Source organism: Canis lupus, chromosome 22 (assembly GCF_048164855.1).
Source record: "Canis lupus baileyi chromosome 22, mCanLup2.hap1, whole genome shotgun sequence".
Classification (NCBI taxonomy): Eukaryota; Metazoa; Chordata; class Mammalia; order Carnivora; family Canidae; genus Canis; species Canis lupus.
This window is the reverse complement of record NC_132859.1, coordinates 11113059-11134420: the sequence shown is the minus strand read 5'-3', so window position 1 is coordinate 11134420 and position 21362 is coordinate 11113059. Positions and strand designations below refer to the sequence as shown.

Below are 21362 nucleotides of genomic sequence, written 5' to 3'. Positions count from 1 at the left end.
GGTCATCACTGACCCATCACCTTCATCCACTCTGTCCAGCTTTGTAGCTCTTCTGGTCAGGTCCCCAGTCATACTTCATAAGAAAATCACTTGGATTTGTGTGGAGTACCTGGGTTAAATATTCCAGACCAGGAGGGCAGTTTGGCATATGACCAGGCGCTGGCATCCATGTTACCGGAACAGGCTGATTTGGCATAGGATATTTGCCAGGCTGGTACTGGATAGGATGGGTACCACCAGCTGGCTGGTACAAGGGGAGGTTATGGGGCTGAGGTGGACTGTAGAGCCCCATAGGCAAGCTTCCTGCGTGGCCTGCAGATGGAGGGATAGCTGGTCCAGGGGGTCCTGTATCCACAACAAATGAAAATGTTAGATATTACTAACACTATAACATGTTAGAAGTTAGAACGACCTAATTTTTTACATGAAAAAGATATGCATCATGCATTATCCACTTAAGAATAAAACATGACTGGGACGCCTGGATGGCTCAGCGGTTGAGCGTCTGCCTTTGGCTTAGGGAATGATCCTGGAGTCCTGGGATCAAGTCCCATGCCAGGCTCCCGTGGCGAGCCTGCTTCTCTCTCTGCCTCTCTCTCTCTCTGTGTCTCTCATGAATAAATAAATAAAATCTTTGTATAAAAAAGAATAAAACGATTCATTTTCTTAATGTGTACCATGTACCAACAATGTACTAAGGGGCTTTCCATACTAACTCATTTAATCCTCTTAAACCTTGTAAGATAATTATTCCACACAGAAGTGTTGGAATAAGATTTGAAACATCAAGTAAGGGGAGTCCTGGGTAGCTTGGCGGTTTGGCGCCTGCCTTTGGCCAGGGCCGTGATCCTGGAGACCCGGGATCGAGTCCTGCGTCGGGCTCCCTGCATGGAGCCTGCTTCTCCCTCTGCCTATGTCTCTGCCTCTCTGTCTCTCAATCATGAATAAATAAATAAAATCTTCAAAAAAAAAAAAAAAAAGAAAGAAACATCAAGTAACATGTTGGCCTCTCTCTGTATTAGGTGCCTCCTTTGGAGATAATAATAATATGTCTACTTCCACTAGGTTATAGTGGGATGACCACAAGACCTAGCACATAATTAGCAGTGCACATTTATGCTATTATATTTATTGTTATGACTGTCTAAGGTCACAAATACAGTAACCTCAGGGGGGGGGGGGGCTTTTAAAGATGGCTATATCATTCCAGAACAGTTTCATCACACCAGAAAGAAAGCACATACCCATCAGCAGTCCTTCCCTAGCTTCTGCCCCAGGCCCTGGAAACCACTACCACTACAGATTTGCCTAACCTATATGATATCATATAAATGAAGTCATGCAACATACAGACATCCTGTCTGGTTTCTTTCACTTAGAATAATGTTTTCAAGGTTTGCCCATTATAGCACAGGCTAGTAGTACTTCATTCCTTTCTGTGGCCTGGCAATGCTACATTGCATGGACATTATCACATCGTTTCCACTTTTTGGCTACTATAAATAACACTGCTGTGAAGTGAGCGTGCGAGTTTTGATGTGAACATAAGTTTTCAATTCTCAAGTATATATAGGAGTGGAATTAGCCTTAACTTTTGGAGGAAATGCCAAACTGTTTTCTAAAGTGGATTCACTGTTTTATACTCCCTACTGCTGAACTCATTTATTAGCGCTGTGTGTGTATATGGGTGTATTCCTTAGGATTTTTTTACTTATCTGCATATAGAGATAGTTTTGCTTTTTCTTTTCCAATCTGGATGACTTTTATTATCTTTCTTTGCCAAATTGCCCTGGCTAAAACTTCTAGTACAATGTTGAATAGAAGTAGAATGAAGAGATATCCTGTCTTGCTCTTGACTTGGGGGCGGGGGGAGGAGGATGCTTTCAGCTTTTGCTATTAAGCATGATGTTAATTACGCTGTGGGTTTTTCATTGATGCCTTTTATTAGATTGAGGAAGTTCCCTCCTATTCCTTGTTTGTGGAATGTTTTCATCATGCAGGAGGTTTCTCATTATTTTGTCAAATGCTTTTTCTCTATTGATATAATATGATTTTTGTCCTATGTTCCATTAACATGGTACATACATTGACTGATTTTCATGTGATAAATCAACCTCTCATACTCAAGATAAACTGCATTTGGTCATAGCATATAATCCTTATTATATATTGCTGGATTTTGTTACTACATTACTAGTATTTTTTGCTGTCATTTTGGGGTTCATATATTTTGAAGCACTGTTTTTTAGATGTATATATATATAAAAATGTTATATCTTCTTGATGGATTGACACTCCTAATATTGTAAAAAGTTCTTTATCTCTAATAACAATTTTTGTCTTAAGGAATGTTTTGTCTAAGTATAGCTGTTTCATTAATTATCAATAATTAAGTTTGAGAAACATTGTTCTAATACAGTGTTTTACAATCTGTACGTATATTAGTGGCTGTCAAATCAATGATTTAATGATTCACAACTACAATTTTTAAAAATAAAATTTAGTACACTAGAAAAAATAAAATAGAAAAAAAATCAAAGTGTATTGCCCATACATTGTATACTCACTGTATTAAGAATTGCTTGGTGAAATTTTATATGTAGCATATATATACTAAATATATATAGTTATATATAAATAAAAACATATATGTATTGTTTACTGTGGTTCATAGTAGATTGTCATCAAGAATGTTTGAGGGGGGGATCCCTGGGTGGCGCAGCGGTTTGGCGCCTGCCTTTGGCCCAGGGCGTGATCCTGGAGACCCGGGATTGAATCCCACGTCAGGCTCCCGGTACATGGAGCCTGCTTCTCCCTCTGCCTGTGTCTCTGCCTCTCTCTCTCTCTCTGTGACTATCATAAATAAATAAAAATGTAAAAAAAAAAAAAAAATTAAAAAAAAAGAAAAAAAAGAATGTTTGAGGGGGACAGCCCTGGTGGCTCAGTGGTTTAGTGCCGCCTTCAGCCCAGGGTGTGATCCTGGAGACCCAGGACTGAGTCCCATGTCAGGCTCCCTATATGGAACCTGCTTCTTCCTCTACCTGTATCTCTGCCTCTCTCTCTCTCAATCTTTCTTTCTCTCTCTGTGTGTCTCTAATAAATACAATACAATACAATAAAAATATATAAATATGAGAAAAAAAAATGTTTGAGGGGGCTCCTGGCTGTCTTGGTCAGCAGAGCATGTGGCTCTTGATCTTGGGGTTATGAGTTTGAGCCCCACACTGGGTGTAGAGATTTCTCAAAAAAAAAAAAAAAGAAACTCTGGGCACTGAAGGTCTATAGACTGGGGAGTCTGGTATCTTTTTTGTAATCAAAAAGCAATGCCACAGCTGTGTAGAGCAAGGAGTGATATTTCCTGAAAAATGTGAATGGTCCACTGGTAGCTTTTTTCTTTTTTTTTTTTTAAGATTTACTAATTTATTTGAGAAAGAGAGCACAGTGGGGAGAGGCAGTGGAGAGGGAGAGAGAGAATCTCAAGCAGATTCCCTACTGAGCGAGGAACCCAGCCTGGGGCTCGATCCCATAACCTTGAGCTCATGAAGAGCTGAAATCAAGAGTCAGACACCCAACCAACTGAGACACCTTGGTACCCCTGGTAGCTATTCCTTGAAAAGACCACTCCTGCAAAATGAAAAAGATTTGAGAGAGTGGGGTAAGGTGGAGACTGTGCTCTCTCTCAGAGAACCCAAAGAACTGGGTCCTGGACACCATACATTCCAGGAGGGAACTCCTAGTAGAAGAAGCTATGTTTACTATTAAAAAAAAGATAATAGTTAATATTTACTGAGCTCTTATTATGCTTCAGGCACTGTTCTAACTACTTTACATGTATTAAATCTTGTAATCTTAGCATCAACCTTCTGTAGTACAGACTATTAATATCCTTTACAGAGGAAGAAACTGAGGCATAAAGTGGCTAAGTAATTTGCTCAAGAATCAATAGTGTCAATATGCGACAGAGGCAGAATTAAAACTCAAACATTCTGATGGCAGAGGCACCCTTAATTAAATTATGCTAATATTCCCTTTAGATCGGAGGCTAGGAAAAGGGTTAGGAACATCCAAAATAGGACTCTATGGATGGACTAGGAACTACAGACCAGAAAAGTAACTCTAGCTGATAGGTGTATTTTTAAGTCTTAAATTTTTCATGTGCACACACGCATGAGCACACACGCACACCTTCTACAGGATGTCACAGTATAGGAAAAAAAGCTTAGCGGGCTGAAAGCTGGTTTCAGAATGAGTAAGGGGTGACCAGCATAGAGGCAAAGAAATGGTCTAGAGTCAGCCAATGTTGAGGAAACCGTCCACCACTAAGAAGAGACATTCCCCGAGTCTTCCAGAAGTGGTTTGGGATGAGAAATAAAGACAGTACTTCCTATAAGGCAGTACTTCCTATAAGATTATGGATAAGGCAAATTGGACAGAGGATCAGATCCCGGTGATTTGGGCATTAAAGGGAAGAGTAGCTTTTGAAGCTCCTGAAGTCTGGGATACTCTGGTTACTTGTAAGAATCCCACTCATGAACATCATGATGAATTGTGGAACTATTTCTTCTAATACTGTCTGACAAAAAAACCATGAAATAAATCAAACATTCCTTTATTTGGGAAACGTTCCAAAGGCCCATTTCAAGGATGAGCAGCTGTGCTTGCTGTGAGAAACAGAATGATGTAGAAAGACACGTCTATTTTGCTGATTTTAGGGGAGGATCTCTCTATCTTCTGGATCTGAATGCCTGTTTCCCTCCCCAAGTTAGGGAAGTTCTCTGCTATGATTTGTTCAAATATGCTTTCTGGTCCTCTGTTCCTTTAGGTGCCCTCTGGAACCCCAAGTAAACGTAGATTTTTCCTTCTGATGCTGTCATTTATTTCCCTTAACCTATCCTCATGGTATTTTAATTGTTTTTCTCTTTTTTCCTCAGCTTCCTTCCTTGCCATCAACTTGTCTTCAATATCACTCACTCTTTCTTCCACCTCATTAACCCTCATCGTTAGGACCTCCAGTTTGGATTGCATCTCATTTAATTGATTTTTAATCTTGGTCTGATTAGATCTAAATTCTGCAGTCATGAAGTCTCTTGAATTGTCATCAATTTATGCTTTTTTCCAGAGCCACCAGTAGCTTTATAATTGTGCTTCTGAATTGGCTTTCTGACATTGAATTGCAATCATATTCTGTAACTCTGTGGCAGAGAGTACTGTTTCTGATTCTTTCTTTTGTGGTGAGTTCTTCTTTCTAGTCATTTTGCTCAGTGCAGAGTGGCTAAAAATGAGTTGTACTTGTTTGAAGCACAAACTCTTCTCTCTGTACCATTCTCTCTTTAAATCTCAGGTCGAATTCGTAGGTTTTCAGGATGGTTTGAAAGTTATCTAGGTAAGTTAGTGGGGCCAGGTGGCTTGGGGACCCTACTCCTTTGCCATCTTGCCTCCCCCCCCCCCCAACACGTCTGTTTTGGAGGACATTCAGTTCTACCGAAAATACACAGATTAAAAAATTAAGTGATTGGTTATCATGAAACAAGTTAACTTGTGGGATCAGAGGTAGATTCATAGTGTGTGAAGAGATTAGAGAGGAGAGGTGTCTAACCTAGGCAGAGGAGGTACCCTATGATGTTAGTGCTGACATGTTAGACCCAGGCAACACCTCCACAACGGGCAAGGTTTTACAAGGAGAGTCGGTACAAAATGAACAGGTGCACAAGGGAAGCTAAGTATTACAGGGGGCAAGACTCCATCTTAATCTGGAGATTAAGCAGATAGGCTTGAAAGGAAGGTGGAGAGGGAGTGAAGATTATGAAAGACCTATACTGTGCACAAAGAACCTAAACTATACGCCAATAAAATAGAAACTGAGGTAATTAGACTTACATTTAGAACCAATGGAAGAGGTTCAATTAGGCAGGAGGTGCTTGCAGAAGTGCAGATGGACGGCAAGTTAGTTTGTAATGTAAGGAGTAGAAGGTGGAGGAATAATAAGCAACACAGAAGAGAAGAGACAATCCTGTCTCAGTAACAGGCTGGATATGAGGAAAGATTCTCAAGTTCTTTTTTTTTTTTTAATTTTTATTTATTTATGATAGTCACAGAGAGAGAGAGAGAGAGAGAGAGAGAGAGAGGCAGAGACACAGGCAGAGGGAGAAGCAGGCTCCATGCAGCGGGAGCCCGATGTGGGATTCGATCCCGGGTCTCCAGGATCGCGCCCTGGGCCAAAGGCAGGCACCAAACCGCTGCGCCACCCAGGGATCCCAGATTCTCAAGTTCTGATGTGGGTCCCTGCAGCCTCCAGAGGAGGGAAAGATTGGAGGGTATGTGTTCTGGAGCAAGATGCCAAAGTTGAATCGCAGACCAGTGAGTTTGAGATCCAGGGTCCTTCCAGAGGAAGCGGCTTATAGGCAGTAAATGCAAGTTCAGAGCACAGGAGATTGATATGGGTGGGGCTAAGGGATTCTTAAGTGGCTAAAGACACACGAATTACCAAGATCACTCAGGAGAGTATGTAAAAGGTTGGGTGAATGGGAAAGGTGGAAGAGGGAGACAAGGCAGGGCAGGGGAATGGACCAACTCTGGAGAATACCAGCTTTGAAGGACCGGGGACATACCGGTCTTGATAGAGACTGAGAATCAGGAGAGACTAGAGGAAAAGTAATAGTAACTAGAAACAATGTCAAATTAAAGCTACATGACAAAACAAAACAAAACTCTAGTGTCTTTAGAACAAATGGAAGAAATTACAGGTTTCATTTTGTCATGAAGAATATATCCTTTAAGAACTGTGTTTAAGAGTAATCATATTAGACTTCCTGGAAATCAGATATCCCTACCCTCTTTTTCAAAACCATTAAAAACAACGCAACTAAAAGTCACATAAACTATCTTAATACTGTTTTATCACTTCAGTGAGTTGCTTAATTCTTATAATATTTTCACCATGTGATTTTATTTTATTTACTTATTATGATTTTATTTTATTTTATTTATTCATGAGAGACACAGAGAGAGACAGAGAGGCAGACACACAGGCAGAGGGAGAAGCAGGTTCCATGCAGGGAGCCCAACGTGGGACTCGATCCTGGGACTCCAGGATCACGCCCTGGACTGAAGGCAGGTGCTAAACCGCTAAGTCACCCAGGGATCCCCACCACCATGTTACTTCAACATAAAAGTAACCTCATGTAATAAAATTTGAGGATCAACAAATTAGAAAATTATAATTTAGATTATGGGGCTATTCAGTATAGATTATGTTTCTAAGAAAAATTAAGTACATATTTATGTAATCAAAAGATTTATTATATGTATTATTCACAGATGTTAAGAGAACAGAAGGAAAAACATGATCCAAGTATGTATGGTAAACATCATATTATATTCCCCTTTGAACTCTGCAATTGCCATTAAAGATTCTGACTGGTTCTGTAGGGAAGCAAAGCAAAACGGTTAATTTTGTGTAACTGTAATATACTATATTTATTTAAATAAAGAACTCTGTTGTGGAGCATTGTCCTATCAATACTAATGTAAAAATACCGCTTTATGGGATTTGTATCTTCTCAGTTATTTTGCATATTATCATCCTTTTTTATTTCAAGAAATTGTATCATTTCCTTTCTTTAAATAGACTACATATAAAAATGTATTAACTATTCTTTTAAACATATTCGGGACAAAGTTATTTTCAGTGGGAATACATGTCCAGTACTATAATGCAAATAGAAATTAAATAATGGAATTTAAAGAAATTAATTAAAGCCGAATACTTCTATAGTATTTCAAGTTCCTTCCTGTGAATTACAGGGTCATATTTTGCATCAGTCATCATAAATAAGTACGGAGTTCAGCCACTAGGTGGCGGTCACAGTGAATTTTTGTTAATTAATTTCATAACTGAAAATTCAGTTCTATGCTCTGCACCATAATGTTTTTCAACTTATCTAGTCATTTGATTTGCATGATATATCTGATGCTCTGGCTAATTTTTTGATACAGAGAGGAATACACACTTTCCCAAACGAACAGTACATGACTTATAACCAATGTTACTTGGAAATGAGAGAGCCTTTGTTCTACACGAATCTAGGTTCTTGGATATAGTGATCTATGAATATAAGTTAGATCATGTTGACAGTCAGTGAAGTAAATTTGGAGAAATGGTCAGATATAGTATGATTATAATTTAGGACTGTCAAGACCTTGGATTTAGCAGGAGTTGAGCCAGTAATGAGGGGTTATATCGGAGCAGATATGCATACGTACAAGGGAAAGGTGAAAAGGAAGCCCTGCTGTTTTCAGAAAACACTGAGAAAGCAGAAGTTAACTGAGCCCCCTGGTCTCTCTCTTTTTTTTTAAGTACATAGTTACCAATGATTATTTTATTTAAATTCAATTAATTAATATATAGAGTATTATTAGTTTCAGAGGTAGAATTTAATGATTAATCAGTTGCATACAATATTCAGTGCTCATTTCATCAAGTGCCCCCATTAATTAAATGCCCATCACCCAGTTACCCCAAACCCCCCCCCCACCTCCTTTCCAGCAACCCTCAGTTTCCGATAGTTAAGGGTCTTTTATGGTTTGTCTCTCTCTCTGATTTTACCTTATTTTATTTTTCCTTCTCTTCCCCTATGACCCTGTTTTGTTTTTTAAATTCCACATGAGTGAAATCATATAATTATCTTTCTCTGATAGACTTATTTCATTTAGCATAAGATAGCTGAGTAATATTCCACTATATATATTCCGTATCTTCTTTACCCATTCATCTGTTAATGGACATCTCTATCCATATTTGGCTATTGTGGACACTGCTGCTATAAACATTGGGGTGCAGGTGCCCCTTCGGATCACTATATTGGTATCCTTTGGGTAAATACCCACAGATATTATGGGTAGGGCCAAAACCATTATCCTGTGGGTCCTGGGGTTTCTTCTCTTCTTTCACAGACTAACTCAATGGTTTATACTTCTAAATGTACACTTAAATATACATTTAGAGAAACACTGCTATACTTTATCATTTTCTAAATCATTAAAATGTATTTGTATACAATCCTAATTAATTCCTTACTTACTTCAAAAGTAAGTACATTTCTAATTTTAAAAATTTCACACATTGCCATATACTTTCTAAAAAGACTACAATAACTCAAATACCCACTAGCATTATGAGTATCTATTTCACTGAGTCATCACCAGAAGTGCATTCAGACTTACAAAATTATTTATATAATTCCTTAATCAGCACTCAAGGCCATTCACCCTCATTTCTCTTGCATTTGTCCATTGCATGTCTCATACCAAACTTTCATGACCTTGTGCTTTTGTACATATAGTTCTTTCTGCCAGAAAGAAGTCCTTTCTTCCTTTTCTTTGAATGAGAAACTCCTTATCAAGCCAGAAAAATCTGACTTCCTCAGTTACGTCTTCTGTTAATCCCTGCTATAATCAGTTACTGTCATCTTGGCCTTAGAACATCTTCTTCATATTTTCATAACAGAGTAGAGAGATTACCATCAGTGTTTTATACAAATTCCTTCCTCAGGTGCCTACAAATGTATTCTAATGGACATCCCGTAAACTACTTGGCACTTTGGAGGCATGATATACTTACATAAATATATAAGAATACTTATTTATTGAATCATTCAATTACTTAATTACTTTTATTTATTTATTTTTAAAGATTTATTTATTCATGACAGACAGAAAGAGAGAGAGAGAGAGGCGCAGAGACACAGGCAGAGCGAGAAGCAGGCTCCATGCAGGGAGCCTGATGTGGGACTCGATCCCAGGTTTCCAGGATCACACCCCGGGCTGAAGGCGGCACTAAACCGCTAAGCCACCGGGGCTGCCCTAATTACTTAATTACTTTTAAAAGCAATCTTAACTATTAGTATGGTTTTTTGGAGAGGTGAAAATAATCTTTCTGGCCATTTAACCCACCTAGTACTAAATGGGAATTGTAGTCAGGAGGTGCATCAGGCCTTGGATCAGGAGACTTTACTTGATTCTCTACTTCATCTGTAGGTTGCTCAGGGGCTGTGGGGACCACACCTTGGGAGAAGTAGAGGGGACATGATTTACAATGGAAGTGATAACGTGATAAGAGAATATGTTCATTTTTCTTATCAGTGAAAGTAAATAATATGAAATATACTCATATTTTTAAAAGACACATAATTCATTATGTAAATTACATATTAACCTGTAATAACCTGTATTAACCCGAATTGATGAATTTTCAGGCTGAATATAGAATTTTTTAAAAAAATAAAGCAATTATTCATATTGTGCTCTGACCAAAGCAACACACTTTCATGCTAGTGGTTCAGCTCACTTCATGCTGATGCCTACCTACATGAACTCCTGACACATTAGCAAAAATTCTTTTCCTCACTACATAATATGGAGAATACAGTAATATATAGAGTGAATCTTATTTTTTCCCCAATCCTTTTTGGAAAATAACTGTGTTTTAATAAATTCAAAACATCACATGATAAATACGCAATGCCTTAAAACACAGCAGTGCCACACAACTCAGTTAGAGGTGGTTTAATATACCCCTCCAGTGAAAGTGACCTTGGTCACTGCTGCAAGAGAGGGAGTGAACTCACTTTCCATGATGCTATCTTGTGCCCTTGTTGCAATCAGAGAAATGTCTGCCTGGATTCTCTACAAGGAAAAATTCTTATTCTCTTAACTGACTGGTTTTTATCTCATGAAATACACAAATCCCATAAATGTGGTATCTCTCTCCTTCCATTGTCTCCTGCATTTGCTTGAAAATGCAGGACCTGATTCTGAGCCTTTCTCTATATGGGCAGGCTGTCATCACAGGCTTGTTATTACTGCTTCTCTTTGCAGACTTAATTTCTTACTTTGTCCTTTACTTAATGTTCCCCACATACTTTAGAGATCTTTCAGTACATATGTGCCAATATAAATCCATTTAAATCCTTTTCTGTCAAAGATAGAAAGAAATGTTCATATGTATATAAAAGATGCATTCTCCAAATGCTAAACAATAATAGAAAACTTCAAGGAAATAGATTCCAATTTTTAAGGAAAATATCACATAATCCACATTTGAGAATAAAGTATATTAAAATTTATTCATAAAATCTTACCTGACATTTTGAAGAATTCCACTTAGTCCTGAAAAATGAAACATTTATTTATTTATTTATTTATGATTTTATTTATTCACAAGAGACACAGAGAAAAGCAGAGACATAGACAGAGGGAGAAGTAGGCTCCCTGTGGGGAGTCCGATGTGGGACTCAATCCCAGGACCCAGGGATCACAACCTGACCCTAAGGCAGACGCTCAACCACTGAGCCACCCAAGTGCCCGTGCTAGTTATCTTTTATTCATTTCTTCATTAATTCAACAAACACTTGCTGAGCACCTATATGTACAGACACTGATATAGATATTAAAAAACAGGTACCTATCATTCTGGAAAGCATATTTTAGTGCCATGAGATTAAAAACACATTAACAAATATTTAAGACTAAATCTAGATAGTAGAGTTATAAAGAAAATGAAGTCAAAGGTTTAGGAAAAACATGGATGGGAATTCGAAGAGGTTCTGGGGAAGCCTCTCTCAGGAGGGAACCTTTGAGCTGTTTGAACTAGGAAAAGAGGCATTACATTACAAAGGTAGGAAGGGGGTTCTAGGAAAACAGGAAATATGCGCAAAGGCCTTGAGATGGCGCTGGACTTGGGGTGCTCAAAGGTGAGAAAGAGGTCAGGTGTGTCTGGGACACAAGGACTGAAGAGAATGGAGGGAAGAGATAGAGAGAAGTCTGATCATACCTGAAGACCGAGGCAAAATGTTTGGGATTTGTCGTAATTGCAGTTGGGCAGTCTTTGGAGGACTTTAATCAGTGGAGTGAGGAGAGCTGGTTTATACTTTCTCCCGAGGGGGCAAGAGTGGAAGTAGGCAGTGAGGATGGCATAGCAGCAGTAATCCAGGTGGGACTGATGCTGGCTTAGACCGGGGAGGTAACCCTGTGGAGGGTGACGTGTGGTCAGGAACAGAACCTACAGGAGCTGCTAATGGACAAAGGAAAAGAGACGAGTCAAGGATGAGTGTCACTTTTCAGGCCAGGGTACTGGCGTTGATGACAATGCCATTAACTAAAGTAGAGGGGAAGATGGTGGGGAAATGGTGGTGACTGGGGAGGTAGGGATCAAAAGTTCAAAATAGGCATGTTTTGCTTAAAAGAAGCCAAAAGAAGTTTATTTTATTTAAATGAACAGTATGTATATGTAAACATTATGAGAACAGCACAAGAGAAGTAAACTAGAGGTTGAGATGAGATTTGAAACGAGGGTTGGGGAGAACCCAATCCTTCTTCACGAACCCTTGGTTCATGAATTCATTCAAGATTGAAATAAGTGATTATCAGAGAAAGGAATTTTAGGATTTCTGAGTTCTGGATGATCACAACGTACCACATCAACAAAAGCTATAATTTACTGAATGCTTATCTAATGTCAGACAAAGGGTTGAATACTTTCCATATCTTATCTTTCATTAAATTACCTCTCTCATATATTAACGGCCCACCCTTCTAAAATCAAGTACTTCTAAATTTAAAGCTGCTTTTGGACTTTCTTTTTATCCTGTTTATCAGATTATGAAAGTGGGGGTTATTTGTGTAGTTTGAGCTGAGTAGAAAGTCACTAATGTTGAGTATAGATGTCAAAGATCACCGTATAAAACCGTAGTCAATATGGATACTGAGTTGACTCAGTGAACACCACCATCACATAAGCCAGGATACAGATTTCCAGCTCAAATGACTGTCTTGCCAAGCATGGATCGGAATCCCAACAGTCTCCCACCATTTTTACTCACTTCTGGAACTGGAGCTAGTTGCTCAAAGTCCTATGCATCTTAAAAGCTAAAAACGTATTTTGGGGCACATCAAAATGTCAGACCGAATTACAGGCCAACCAAACTGGTACGAGGAATTGATCCTATTCCTTTAATGATGGTAATCTCTGGTGTTTAGAACTAAATCTTTTTAGAATCTTAAATCCTGGACACTCCTAGGACTCTTGTATACAGAAGATATATACAAAAATGTTGACACACTGGTCATATTAAAAGAAACTAAAAACATTCCTAATGTCCATCAATGGTACATTGGACAAATAAATTCTGGTACATTCATATGATGTGAGTGTATACTTTCGTGAAAACTATAGTTTTAGAGTCATACACATCAAGAGAGATGAATCTCAAAATTACAACACTAAACAAAAACATAAAAGCAAATCCCTAGAGAACACATATATCATTTAAGAATTCCAAAAGCAGGAAAATGAAACAGAAGATTTTTTTCAGATACATACATGAGGAAACTTTAAAGTTAGAGAATAACACGAAATTCAGGAAAATGGTTACATGTGGAAATGCGGTGTGGGGCAAGTGTTTCATCATGGCCCACAGGGGCTTGAAGTTCCTCCTAATGTTCTGGTTCTAACAAGGTGCTTAGAACAGGGGCCATGGGTTCTTACTAGTCTTTAAAAGGTACATATATTTAAATCTGCATATTTATGTGCCTGACGTGATTTCACAATAAAAAAGAACTTCTTGACAGTTACACATTGAGCATAACCTTCTAACTAAATATCTGTTGTCCCTTTCTACATTAATCCTAGGATTGAAAACAATGAAGAAACCATGAGGGAAACTAGTTAGAACATATTATTCGGTGCCTTAGTGAAAGGAAGTGAATTATCCATCCATGCATCCATCATCTATTCAACCATCTATAGTGGCAAATGGCAGAGTATAATGTAATGCAGATTTTAACAATTGCTGAATTTAGGTAAAGATAGAGATTTGAATATTTTTATGTTCAAGGCAAAGCTTGAAGAAAGAAATGCAGAATTCCTTTTTTAAAAAAGATTTTATTTATTTATTCATGAGAGACACAGAGAGAGACAGGCAGAGACACAGGCAGAGGGAGAAGCAGGCTATCCCCAGGGAGCCCCATGTGGGACTCAATCCCCAAACTCCAGGATCAGGCCCTGAGCCGAAAGCAGAGCTCAACCACTGAGCCATCCAGGCATCCCAAAATGCAGAATGCTGTACCCCAAATATGAAGTAGTACCTCTGGGGTCCAGGCCTAAAAATCTGTATTTTTTAACACAGCCCCAAGTGATCTTTGTGTTCAGGCATGTTGGAGGTTTATTTTGTGTAAAGAAAAACAACAGTTCTCAACTATGCCAGGCAGAGCATAGAATTCAAATCTGATTTGAGAGATTAACAATTTGAAAAATATACCAATCTTTAAATTAAAAAAATATATGTGTTTTAAAAATCAACTAACATCAAAATAAAATATGATTGCCTCACAAGCTGCAGGTGTTCACAGGATTTGTTCACCTCCCCTCTCCTTTGAGATGTAGTTTCCTTTTTCACCCTAAACTCTCTTCCCTCTGTTATAAAATTGTACCGTATAGTTTTATCCAAAATATTACATAAGGTAGGATAATTTCCAGTTGGTACAAGCATGAATGTTGTAACTTAATCCTCTCTTAACATCCAGTAGATTGTTTTCAGATTTCCCAATCACTCAGCAAGGACAGAAAGTGCTACAGGTTGAAAAGAGACAGTTCTGGCTTTATGACAGATGGAATTCAGATTAGAAAACTGAACTGCGTCTCCGTAACAAGTTAGGATGATATGGTTCCAAGAGCTCTTTTTTAAAAAAAAATTATTTTTAATTTATTTTGATTTTTTTTTTAGTTCCAAGAGCTCTTAATCCCAAAGGTCTTCTGCATTTTCAGGGTTTAGGCCGCATACAAAGGAATCTAAGCCAACTGGAACCTAATACAGAGGGAAAGGAAACATGGGCTGGATAGGACGATGTTGGTGAAGCCATGGTTTGCTGCTTTGGAAGGCAGACTCCACAGCGCATATGGCATCCTTTACATGGATATCCTTGCTGCATCCAACACTGCAGCTGCGCTGCATCTTGTTCTTCAATTCCACCTTTCTAAACTGGGAGCAAGGCTCAATAAAACCACAAGCTCTAGAGCCTCACCATGGACATTTGAAACTTCAATTGCAAAACTGAGAATAATGGTCAGTTTTGCAGTTGAGAATTTGCTGGACTGTGTCCTGGTCTCTGGGCCAGGGAGCCTTTGGATCTGTGATAATCTTGCAATTCCCTACATGGAAGTCTTGGAGATCTGCATATGAAAACTAAAACCTTGGGCTCTGTTTCCAGTGCCTTCAAAAGCGAGGACAGAAAAGAAAGCAGAAGTTCACTGTTTGTACAACTCCTCTGCTTCTTAGCAAGGGCAGGAAAAATAGCTAGTTCCTGCCAAGTCCTAGTTCATCTACCACAACTGGCCAGTTGGGTGTAGCATGTAACTGCTAGATGACACCCTTTGTACAAAAGGTAGGCTACTTGGAGGAGGACAGACTTGGCGGCTGGTAAATCATGTATGCCAGCACACTTCAGGTAGTCTAAACAGTGGTTCACACAGACAGACAGATCCCAGGTATCCCTAATGGCTACGTGACATTGAGGGACTGCTCTGAAGTTGGGTTATCTGTTGTGTCATGGGCAGGACGAAAGCAGCACCCACCTCACTTAACTGATGTGAAGATTGACATGGTACATTCAATAGCACTTTATTTTTAAAAATATTTCATTTATTTATTTGAGAGAGAGAGCGAGAGAGAGCGAGTGTGTGCAAGCAGGCAGAGGGAGAGGGAGAAGCAGGCTCCTTGCTGAGTGGGGAGCCCAATGCGGGGCTCAATCCCAGGATCCTAGAATCATGACCCAAGCCGAAGGCAGATGATTAACTGACTGAATCACCCAGGTGCCCCTCAAATAGCACTTTTAAAATAGTGCCTGGCACATAGCAAATCCTCAGCAAACATATATTAATACTAAAATTTCACTAGGTAAAATAAACCAGCTGGTGAAGAGACCAAGAGTGAGTGTCTGTCTTCAAATAAAAGAGCTGTTTGCCATTCAGCCATTTGACATACATTACTGAGCATCCCTAGAGAAGACTTTATCCTGGGTTTTTCAAGATGCCACCAACAACTCCCTACTGTCTACAACTCTGAGTATGGTTCTAGCAGGCATGATTTTACAAGCAGAGTTGGAAATGGGTTTCAAACTGGAAAGAACTAGAAGGAAAATGGAGGCATTGCTGGAGGGCTTTTTCCTATCTGTAGCCAAATGAAAGACAAGTAAGTTAGAGTACATTTTATCTGCCTATAGGATTTGCTTTTAGTTTATAGTAGGATAGTGACATTAATTATATTATTCAGATGAATGGATTTATCCAGCAATGAACTTTAAAAACAGCAATTACAGTTAAAGACATCTTCTAAAAATTACACTATTCACTACACCTCCAAGATACAAAAATTGAGGTTATTTTAAAAATTATTTTGCATTATGAAAAACTGAGTATTTGCGTCTGTTTTGGAGTAGTACTTCATGACATATATTCAAACGGAACAATATATGTGTAAGTGATTAGAATATTACATTTGATTTACTCGAAAGCCTTGATGAAACTCTTAATAAATGTAAACGTTGGTATTTTTCAAGCACTCACACTTTATAAACCCTATGTCACAAGAATCCAGGCTGGTAAATACAAGTACTCAATTTCAGTTGTTACATGTAACTTAGTGCTGTTGTGTATGAAAGATTTTGTCTGGCTTTTGTCCCAGGCTCTGAGGAGAAACTTCTGAAGCCTTGGAGTTTCCTGAGTGATGGACGTGTCTAATTAATTATGGCCCTTGGATCACACCTCAGTTTATGCTAAGGAGATGGGGGCTGATCATGCTGAAGAATCACCATATGATTAAGAGGGTGATATTTGAGCCAGGTTACATTTTACTGATCTCCTGACCTCAAGGGAGCAGGGGGACTGGAGGTTTAGTTCAACCAGTTGGCCAATGACTCAAGTGCCCATGCCGACATAATGAAACCCCAATAAAAACTCTGGCCACTGAGGCTTGAGAGTTTCTGGGTGGCAAACATATCAGTATGTTGGGAGGGGATGCATTCTGACTCCACAGGAAAAGAGGCGTGACAGTTTTCAAATGTGAAACCCTACCAGACCTCACCCAATGGGTTTCTTTATTTGGCTGGTCCTGAGTTTTACCCTTCAAAATAAAACCTGCATTGTAAATGTAGCACTTAGAATTCTGTGAGTCATTCTAGCAAATAATCACACGTGAGAAGGTGATGACAACCCCCCAATTTATAGCCAGTTGCTCAGAGGTGTGGGTGACCTGGGGACCCCTGAACTTAGGGCTGGTATCATAAATGGTGACAGCCTTATTGGGGACTGTACCTTTAAACTTGTGGAGTTTGTGCTAACTCTGGGTGGTGTCAGTGAACTGTGCTGAGATTTTTGGAAAAGTTGCTAATCTATTACAAATAGAAGCATACACATATATATTTCTTTTTTTTTTAAGATTTTATTTATTTATTCACGATAGATAGAGAGAGGGAGGCAGAGACACAGGCAGAGGGAGAAGCAGGCTCCATGCAGGGAGCCCGACGCAGGACTTGATCCCGGGACTCCAGGATCACGCCCCGGGCCAAACCGCTGAGCCAAACCGCTGAGCCACCCAGGGATCCCCCACATATATATTTCTGATCACAAAAGTAAAACATTATAACCTGTAAAACATCAGTAAGTATAAAGAAATGAACATAAGTCTTAAAGCCACCTTCCAAAATAACTATTCTTAAAATGTTGGTAAATATCTTGTGTGTGTGCATGTCTGTATGCATGGGGGTTTTAAAAATAAATATTATTAAAAATACTGTGCACTAACAAATATAACTACCTTAACTTCTTCAAACTGTTCTATTTTTGTTTGTACCTTTCTGGTATTATGACTAATGCTATAAAATTTCCATTTACCTAAACATTGGTACAAACTTCTGATTACTCCCTTATAATTAAATAATTTAAGAAGGATCTGTGTTGTATAGGTGAATGTTTTTACAACTTAGGGAACATTCTGCCAAATTATTTTCTTTCTAGCAAGGCTCCTACAGTTTACACCCAAATCATCTGAGTGACCATCTCCGTGTTAATAAAGTTTGCCAATTCACTAAGTGGAAAATTTTGTGTTACCATGCCATTAAACAGAATTCTTAATTCAATACTTAAAACAATGTGTTTCCTGAGACGCCTGGGTGGCTTGGTGGTTGAGCATCTGCCTTTGGCTCAGATCGTGATTCTAGGGTCCTGGGATCGAACCTGCATCAGACTCCCCGTGGGGAGCCTGCTTCTCTCTCTGCCTATCTCTGCATCTCTCTGTGCATCTCTCATGAGTAAATAAACTACATTTTAAAAAAATTAAATAAAACGTTCTTAGGGGCCAGATTACTTTTCTAAACTCCACTGAAAACTGCCTTCTGTATCCCTGCTGCCCTTTCTCTTCTATCCCACCATCCTCACATTGCTTTCAAATTATCCAACTCTCCCACTATTATATCTTATAATATGAAAATATGCCCTCCTACCAAGCTCCCTTTCACCTTCTATTTTGTAAGGTTTTTAGAATATATGTATAATTTAGGAAAAAATTCTGAACCCAAAGAAAAAATTCATAATAGGTCACATGTTTCAGTTCTAGGTAAGATCCAGTAAACCTTATCAGCCTGTCTCTCCCATTGAATGCAATGAATTAACTGAGACAGAATGATGCGGCAGCTATTTGAAGACTGGAAATACCAAGCAAGAGCATGGGAAAAGAAGGCCAGAATTGGAAGTACCATAAACCAGAATCAGGTAATCTTTCTCTGGTATTCCCAGCCTGATACATTTCAAGGCAGTCTGTAACGCAGAAGTAGCACCAGGTGCAGAGAGAGCTCCAGAAGAAGCTCCAGAAGAGCTCCAGAAGAAGCTTGAACAAGGAGAAGGGGAATTCCTAAAGTTCAGAAAGAGGCAGAAAGTTTCACAATACATTTTTTTCTTTTTCTCCACTTTCTTATGTCCCAGATCCTGGCAATCCCACTGTGGAGAAAGGAGTGATTGTATCCAAGAAAGCTCAGAGGTACCTAGGGAAATCTTCCTTTGGATACAAGGTGGTGTGGTCCCAAGAAGATGGGGTGAAACTCCTCTCTTGGTTTCTTTTTTTTTTCTTTGCCCTCCTATAACTTGGCCTTGAATACAAGTTAATTTGTGGGAAGTATACAACAGAAAAAGGTAAATAAAACTTCATTTTTTTTCTGGCTCAATCATTGAAAACTTGAGAGACCCAGAAGACTGGTAAGATTGTCGAGAGGGAGGAAGCTTGAGAAAGTGTCCCAGTAAAGTTATTTATGAATTTCTGGGTTCATCCCTGAGTGATACATGCATGTATCTGATCCTAAAAAAAACTGAGAATTGAAGGGAAATCACAGTCCAGGTCTGATTGGCCATTGGATTGCCAAAGAAATCTAAACAGCATGACAAGGACTTTGAAAATGAAAATTAACACTCAAATCACAACACAAAAGACTGGTAGAACCATGGCCTGAACCCAAATGGGTCAACGGCTTGCCAAAACTAAGAAAATCAATTTCCTGCATAGCATCTAAATAAGACTCTGAACCTTTTAACATAGTATTCAAAATACAATATCCAGGATACAGTATATATGTACAAAGAACCAGAAAAGTCTCAACTCATAAGGGTTGAGAGCCACTACTGAAAACACTACTTATAGAGATGTAATCCAGAACACAATAATGAGTTAAATACTAAAAAAAGATTCAACTAATGCTAAAAAAAAGGACAGGAAATGAAACATAGGAGAATGAAAAAGGAAACAAGCAGGTATAAATTTAAATATATTAATAGTTACATTAAATGTAATATACTAAGCCTATCAATGAAGAGATAGACACTATCCAAATAGATAAATGATATTTTTAAATTTTTAATTATTTATTATATAAATATATTTATATTTACATAATACATAATATATATTATATAATTTATTATATAAAATATAATATTTTTAATGACTCAATTACATGTTCTCTAAAAGAAACTCATTTCAAACATAATGATAAAGTAGACTAAAGAGGAAAAAATAGAAAAGATATACCAAGTAATCATGTGAAAGAAAGATGGAATGCTAAGACAAATTGAAAACAAGTAGCAGCTGAGTGCCAATCAATAGATGAATGTATAGAGATGTCACACACACACACACACACACACACACACACACACGCATACTGGAATATTATGTAGCCATAAAAAATGAGATCTTGCCATTCACAATAACATGGAATGACCTAAAAGGAATAGTGCTAAATGAAATAAGTCAGCCTGAGAAAGACAAATACCATATGGTTTCACTCATATGTGGAATCTAAAAAACAATAGAGACCTATAAATTCAGACCTATAAATATAGAACATTCTTCAAGATAGATCATGCAATAGTCCATGAAACAAACCTCAATAAACCTTAAAAGACTAAAATCATAGAAAATGATCTCTGGAAACAATGGAATTAAATTTAGAAATGGAAAATATAACAAAATTTGGGAAATTCACAATATGTAGAAATTAAACAATACACTTCTAAGTAAGCAATAAATTAGCAAAAAAAAAATCACAAGGAAAATTAGAAAATGCTTTGAGATGAATGAAAGGACAAAATGCCAGAAACTTATGAAATGCAGCTAGCATCATGCTTAGACACAAATTTATACCAGTCAAAGCACATGTTTTTACAAAGATGTCTCTCAAATCAAAAACTCAACTTTCCACCTTAAGAAAATAAAAAACAATAGCAAATTAAAACCAAAGCAAGCAGAAGGAAAGAAATAGTAAAGATTAAGGTAGAAAGAAATAAAATAGAAAGTAGTAAAAAAGGAAAAGAACAAAACCAAGTTTTTGCTTTGATAAGACCAACAAAACTGGCAAACCTTTAGCTGAACTAATGAATCAAAAAAGAGAGAAGACTCAAACTAAAGTCATGAACAAAAGAAGCCATAATGCTATCAATCTTACAGTGAAAAAAAGAATTATAAAGAAATAACATGAACAAAAACTTAGATACAACAGATAAAACTATTAGAAAGATATAATCTACCAAAACTGAGATAGAAAAAGAAAACTTGAATAGAATCAAAACAAGAGACTGAATTAGTAATCAAAAACTTCCCACTGAAAGCTCAAGCACAGATGATTTCTTTGCTGAATTCTATCAAGTGCTTAATCCTTCATAAACTCTTCTAAAAAATAAGTGAACATATCCCTCCTCATTCTATGAGTCACTATGACCATGATATCAAAATCAAACACATCACAAGAAAAGAAAGTTACACTAG

At 38.0% G+C, this 21362-nt stretch overlaps 1 protein-coding gene across 8 annotated transcripts in view; it reads right to left on the bottom strand.

Annotated features, from left to right (window-relative positions):
- Window positions 1-21362, bottom strand: part of PLSCR4 (phospholipid scramblase 4) — a 40977-nt gene that overhangs the window by 9548 nt on the left and 10067 nt on the right. For 5 of the 8 annotated variants that reach the window (XM_072792373.1, XM_072792372.1, XM_072792370.1 and 2 more), the window contains 4 exons: window positions 11831-12070; window positions 11139-11166; window positions 9952-10062; window positions 110-345 (listed from right to left, as the gene is read on the bottom strand). In XM_072792373.1, the coding sequence (XP_072648474.1) occupies window positions 110-345; window positions 9952-10062; window positions 11139-11145 (354 nt within the window). In that variant the 5' untranslated portion in view covers window positions 11146-11166; window positions 11831-12070. The remainder of the gene's footprint in view (window positions 1-109; window positions 346-9951; window positions 10063-11138; window positions 11167-11830; window positions 12071-21362) is intronic. The other 3 variants (XM_072792374.1, XM_072792375.1, XM_072792376.1) reach the window with 1 other exon arrangement.